Source organism: Arachis ipaensis, chromosome B07 (genome assembly GCF_000816755.2).
Source record: "Arachis ipaensis cultivar K30076 chromosome B07, Araip1.1, whole genome shotgun sequence".
Lineage (NCBI taxonomy): Eukaryota > Viridiplantae > Streptophyta > Magnoliopsida > Fabales > Fabaceae > Arachis > Arachis ipaensis.
In genome coordinates this window covers 120323468-120330159 of record NC_029791.2, presented here as the reverse complement: position 1 = coordinate 120330159, position 6692 = coordinate 120323468, and the positions used below count along the sequence as shown (strand labels likewise).

Here is a 6692-nt window from a genome sequence, read left to right as displayed (position 1 = left end):
CGCTGCCTCACCTATGACAACTCTGTCGCCATGATCCCCCTTCGGACCTTACTGAAAATTCATAAGGAAGCTCATCATGAACGACCTCCTTAAACGCTACCACCGTGGCCAAGCTCAGACCTCTTAGGAGCCAAGAGATCAAGAAAGTTCTCAAGGTTCTTGCACAGATGTGGGGGACAGCCAAATCGTGTTGGCATAACGGAGAACCTCAAGGAGCAATCCTCCACCCAACACCCCAACTTCCGAACTCCAAGATAACACTCCTCCCACCCATGGGAGGATAATAAACGCGGCACATCGCCAACCAACCCCAACCCAGCAACAACCAAGAGAGGACAACTGTCCTCCCACTGAAGCCTGACCACCCGATGGCCTAGGAGAGAAGGCAGTCCAGATAATCCAAGAGCTGTGCCTCCGGGTGCAAGAACTCAAAGGCCGAGTTACACCCAAAGAAAAGCACAACGCCAAAAATGGAAGTCACGCAACCTCCAGATCAAGATCTCGCCATGAAACCAGGCACGGCGGATCGCCAGAATGGCGACATGCCAAGAGATACAATCTTAGCATCTCCCGTGACCACGGAAACGACAGGATGCCTGAACGACGACACGGCAAAAGGTATGATCGCAGTGTCTCACGCAATTCGGCTCATCAACATGACACGGACGACGACCGACGACATCAAGAGGCGAAACGCACAAGAAGTGACCACGTGATAATGAGAGCCACTCCCTTCACTGAAAGAATCCTGAAAGAAAAACTCCTTAAAGGCTTCGACAAACCTACGGATATGAAGTACGACGGAACCAAAGACCCCCAGGAGCACCTAACGGCCTTCAAGGCCAGGATGAACCTGGAAGGGGCCGCTGGCGCGGTCCGAGGTAGGGCTTTCCCGGTAACCCTAGCTGGGCCAACGATTAAATGGTTCAACGCCCTCCCCAACAGATCCATAACTGGCTTCCACAATATCTCACGGAAGTTCATGGCCCAATTCACCACCAGAATCACCAAAGCTAAACACCCCATCAGCTTATTGAGAGTCACCCAGAGACAAGACGAGTCCACGAGAAAATACCTCGATCGCTTCAACGATGAATGTTTAACGGTCGACGGACTCACGGACTTAGTCGCAAGCCTTTGCCTAACTAACGGGCTCATGAATGAAGACTTCCGAAAACACCTCACTACCAGACCGGTGTGGACCATGCATGAGATCCAGAGCGTCACAAAGGAGTACATAAACGATGAGGAAGTAAGCCAAGTCGTAGCCGCTAATAAACGGCAGCACGGCAGCACACGACACGGCAGCACGACACCTCGACATAACCCCCCACCAAGAGAAAACCATAAAGAACATCCCAAACCAGCAAACGTAAACCAACCCCCCAGAATCGGAAAATTCTCTAACAACACACCTCTGACGGCCCCGATCATCGAGATATACCACCAAATAGCCGATCGAGATATTCTCCCGAGGGCCCGACAACTCAAGGAAAGAATGGGCGGCAACAAGACCCTGTACTGCGACTACCACCAAGGATGCGGACACAGGACACAATATTGTTTCGACCTAAAAGACGCCCTCGAGCAAGCCATACGAGACGGCAAACTCTCCGAGTTTGCCAAAATCATCAGGGAACCAAGACGCACGGAAAAAGACAGATCACCAGAAAAAGAAGGACGTAACCCAAGGACACAGAGACAAGCCTCTAGGAAAAGCCCTAAAACAGATCCGACCATTATCGTGAACGTCATCACAGGGAAAGACACCCCAGAAAAATCAAAATCAGCATTGAAGAAGGATCTCAAGATCCTGGCAGTTAGAGACCAAACCCCAACCGCCACCAACAATAGAGCGATAACATCTCCCCCGAGGATTGCCAGCATGGCACCTCGGCAGAAGACGCCCCCTTCGTCATCTCGACAAAGATTGGAACTGGGCTAGTAAGAAGAATACTGGTGGACACGGGAGCAGATTCTAACATCCTCTTCAGAGGAGCATTCGACAAGCTCGGACTCCGCAATGACAACCTCCAGACACACCGCAACGGAGTAACCGGACTCGGAGACAACTTCCTCAAGCCAGACGGTTCCATCATTCTTCCCCTTATCATAGGGACGGGAAGCCAGAGGAAGACAATCCTGTCCGAGTTTGTGGTCCTCAAGAACTCCACCGCTTATAACGTCATCCTCGGAAGAAAAACAATCAACGACCTCTCCGCCGTCATCTTTACCAAATACCTTCTAATGAAGTTCACGGCAGAAGATGGCTCTGTCGGAACCATCCACGGAGACTGGGAAACCGCAGTAGAATACGACAACACCAGCCTAGCCCTACGCAAGAGATCCCGAGACGCGGCATGCATCTTCCTTTCCGACCTCGATGCACACCAAAGTCCACGCAGAACCATGGGAGGAAACGACAAAGAAGCAAAGTAGGGCCTTGCAGACAAGGTCAGCAGTATAGCACACCTACGGGAGCTAGCCCTAAAATAGAGAATAAGCCTAAGGTACAATGGCAGCACGGTATGACGAGACTTCGGACCAGGAGACCTCGTCTTACGACAAAACAACATCGGTCTACCCACTCCCAGAAAAGGATAGCTCACGCCCAACTAGGAGGGTCCCTACCAAATCAAGACGGTAATCGGAAAAGGAGCCTAGAGGCTCGAAAGACTAGATGGGACCAAGCTCCCAAGATCCTGAAATTCCACCAACTTACGGTGCTACTATATGTAGAAACATCCTTCCAAAGCAACAAGATTGAGGTCGTTTAAGACTATCTCTTTACCTTTTATATTTTGCCTTCTTCACTTTCATTTATTGCTTAAGTTATTCAATCGTATATTTTCTTACTGGGCACTCTTTCCTACCCACATCGGGAGGTTTTAACGAGGCCCAAAACTGCAAATAAAATTCATTATTTCAAATGCATTGCCCCGTCCGACGACACGAACTAAACGTGGCTACACCCGGGGATCGATCACCCTGAGGCCAACAGAACGGATATCCAAATAACAGAATGGATATCCAAATAAGTAAACGGCTACTCAGGGATCGATCACCCCAAGACCAACAGAACAGATATCCAAATAACAGAACGGTTATCTAAATAACAAAAAATGGCGGCCTGGGGATCAATCACCCCGAGGCCAACAGAACGGATATCCAAATAACAGAACGGATATCCAAATAAGTAAACGGCTACCCAGGGATCAATCACCCTGAGGCCAACAGAACGGATATCCAAATAACAAAAAATGGCGGCCCGGAGATCGATCACCCCGAGGCCAACAGAACGGATATCCAAATAAGTAAACGGCTACTCGGGAATCGATCACGCCTAGGCCAATAGAACAGATATCCAAATAACAAAACGGGTATCCAAATAAAAAAAATGGCGGCCCGGGGATCGATCACCCCGAGGTCAACAGAACGGATATCCAAATAAGTAAACGGCTACTCGGGAATCGATCACCCCTAGGCCAACTAAACGGATATCCAAATAACAAAACGGGTATCCAAATAAAAAATGTTAGCCCGGGGATCGATCACCCTGAGACCAACATAACAGATATCCAAATAACAAAACAGATATCCAAATAAAAAAATAGTGACTCATGAATCGATCACCCGCAAAGCCAACAAAATGGAAATCCAAATAAGCTAAATAAACAAAGTCTTGAAATTGGCCCACTAAGAGGTCTAAAATAAGTTCACAATAACGGCCCAAAAAAAAAGGCCACACAAAACAAGCATGAGGACGGTCTTCCAACTTGCAGAAAGCCAGACTGACCAACATTATCCTAGCAATTGGTGCAGAATGATGTCACGCCGTTTTCAGGCCCCTCACAGTCTCCCAAACTATAGAGGATCGGACTCTCCAACAACTTAGCATTGAGACCAAGAAAGCATACTCTCATGCTCCGGGGGCAACTGTTACAGACCCGATCTCCGGGCCCTTCCTTGGAACGGTCATCAAACCCGGTATGTGATGAAACGCCCAAACAACGCGCTCCTCGCCTGACCATGAAACGGCCAGGAACTCCCCAAATCGTAGACCTCGACCGGAAAAACCAAAACAACGATCTCCTTACCAAACCACAACGGCAAGGAAAAAGTTCCTCCAGCGATGAGACCGAGCACCCTCACTCTCTCGCTCTGGGGGCAACTGTTACGGATCCGGCCCACGGATCCTATACCAGGAACGGTCCCCGAACCCGGTTACCCGGGTCCGACCCGCTTCGCCCTTCCATAATGCCCGGAACCGACCCACTAGAGCTCCTAACCAACTTTCGAATTCAAACGTCTCCCTTATCTTAGTCAAGTAAGATAAGATAAGATAATTCAAACGTCTCCCTTATCTTAGCCAAATAAGATAAGATAAGATATTCACCATCACCTATAAATAGAGGACCCAGGTCCCTCCAGGTATTCATTCATTCCTCACACCTTATACCTCTCAGATCCATTCTGACTTGAGCGTCGGAGTGGCTTTGCAGGTACCTCCCCATTGCTCCAGTCAAGTGATCTGGCATCTGCCTCAACCCGCAAGTTCTCAATCCATCTCTCAACCCGTACCAGAGACATCTTGTACTCCAACGGCAAAATCCCAAAGGAATAATGTTTCCTTAACTTGCATCACCTTTGCAGCGATAACACACCTTCACCCTACTCCAACGGCAAAATCCCAAAGGAATAATGTTTCTTCGACTTGCAATCACCTTCTTAGTGATAACACTCTTTATGCACCCTCGCCCTACTCCAACGGTGAAATTCCAAATCCTCCGAGCCCAAAGTCTAGCCTCCCTTTAGTGGGACACCTCCACCTCTTGGACCCTCTCATTCACCACTCCCTCATCCGTCTCTCCGAGCGCCATGGCCCTATCTTCTCCCTCTATTTTGGCTCCATGCCCACCGTGGTTGCTTCTTCTTTTGAACTCTTCAAGCTCTTCCTACAAACCCGCGAGGTCACCTCCTTTAACACCAAGTTCCAAACCTCTGCCATCCGCTGCCTCACCTATGACAACTCTGTCGCCATGATGATCCCCCTTCGGACCATACTGAAAATTCATAAGGAAACATTATGCCTTTGAAATTTCGCCGTTGGAGTAGGGCGAAGGTGTGTTATCCCTACAAAGGTGATGCAAGGTAAGAAAACATTATTCTTTTGGGATTTCGCCGTTGGAGTAGGGCGAATGTGTGTTATCCCTACAAATGTGATGCAAGTTAAGGAAACACTTAACATAATAAACATAATTATATTAATATGCTAATGTTAATCTAGTTCATTAATAAGTTTTTTTCCATAAAAATAATAATGTTTTACGTTAGCTTTAAAAATTTGTTATTACTGTATTAACCTTAATTTGTCATTGCTAATCTAAGTCATTAATAAGTTTGTTTTCATGAAAATAATAATGTTTTACGTTAGCTTTAAAAATTTGTTATTACAGTATTAACCTTAATTTGTCATTGAGGTTTGATTTTTTAATTATGCGACATGATTAATATTATTCAAATGAATAACGTGAATTTTTTACTTGTAAATCACATTAAATACATAATTTTAATTTATTTTGAGTTCTTATTTATTATTTAATAGTCCTCATGTCTTTCATTATCACTACAATAATTCCTTAAGATAGCGACGGTTATTTTGCGGCGGTTGTGTGAAACCGCCGCGAAACGACAACTTGCGGCGCATATAGCGGCGGTTTAGGGTTGGGGCTGCAATTAGGCCAACATTTAGCGGCGGTTTTTCTCGAACCGCCGCTATATTTCAATCATGTTTGCATTTCGCAGCATCTTTTCGAAAATCGCCGCTATATGTACCCCGGAGTGATTTATTGTTTTATATTTTGCGGCGGTTTTGTTTGAACCGCCGCAAAATGCGTATTACCACATATTGCAATGTTTTCTTTAGTAATAACCATCTGAGTATAATTTAGTTAAGTAAACACTACTATCTTAAACTACATATGTTTAAATCATTGTTACATCAATTTATATATGGTCCAAAAGTATATCAAGAGTACAATGAAAAGTACATTTAATAATATCCATAATAAATATAATAAATAAAAATAATAATAATTATAAATATTTTTTATAAATTATTAAAAATCAAACATTTTCTAAAAATAATAATTATAAATATTTTCTATAAATTATTAAAAATAATAATTAAAAATATTTTCTACAAATCATTAAATATTCAAATTTTTATAATTTTACCAAAATTATAATTTTAAATCATAATTTTTTTATTTTAATGATTTGTTGAGCATTTATTAAAATAAAAAATTTAAAATTTTTTTAAATAACAATCTTAACTTGTATTCTTAGATATAAGAATTCATAATAACTAAATTCAAAATTAATTAATATTTTATTAAAATTAAATACTAAATAGAATAAAAATATTTTTATATAAAACCAATTAATGATCTGCATATTATCATGGTTAATAAATTCAATAATGCTAACTGACTAACAAATATAATATTTTTGGCAAATATTTCACTAATTTTAAATATTAAAGACTAAATTCTAAATCTTAATAAATATTTTTAGAAAATATTTATTTTTTAATAATTTATAAAAAACATTTATAATTATTATTTGTTTATTTATGATTGAATGTATTCTTTATTGAATTCATTATGGATATTATTAAATGTACTCTTTAT

General features: G+C 42.9%; 1 protein-coding gene across 1 annotated transcript; it reads left to right on the top strand.

The window, feature by feature from the left end:
• LOC107607855 lies at nt 593-1945 on the top strand. The gene has a single exon (XM_016309756.1). It carries the CDS (start codon nt 593-595, stop codon nt 1943-1945), a length of 1353 nt encoding a protein of 450 aa, XP_016165242.1.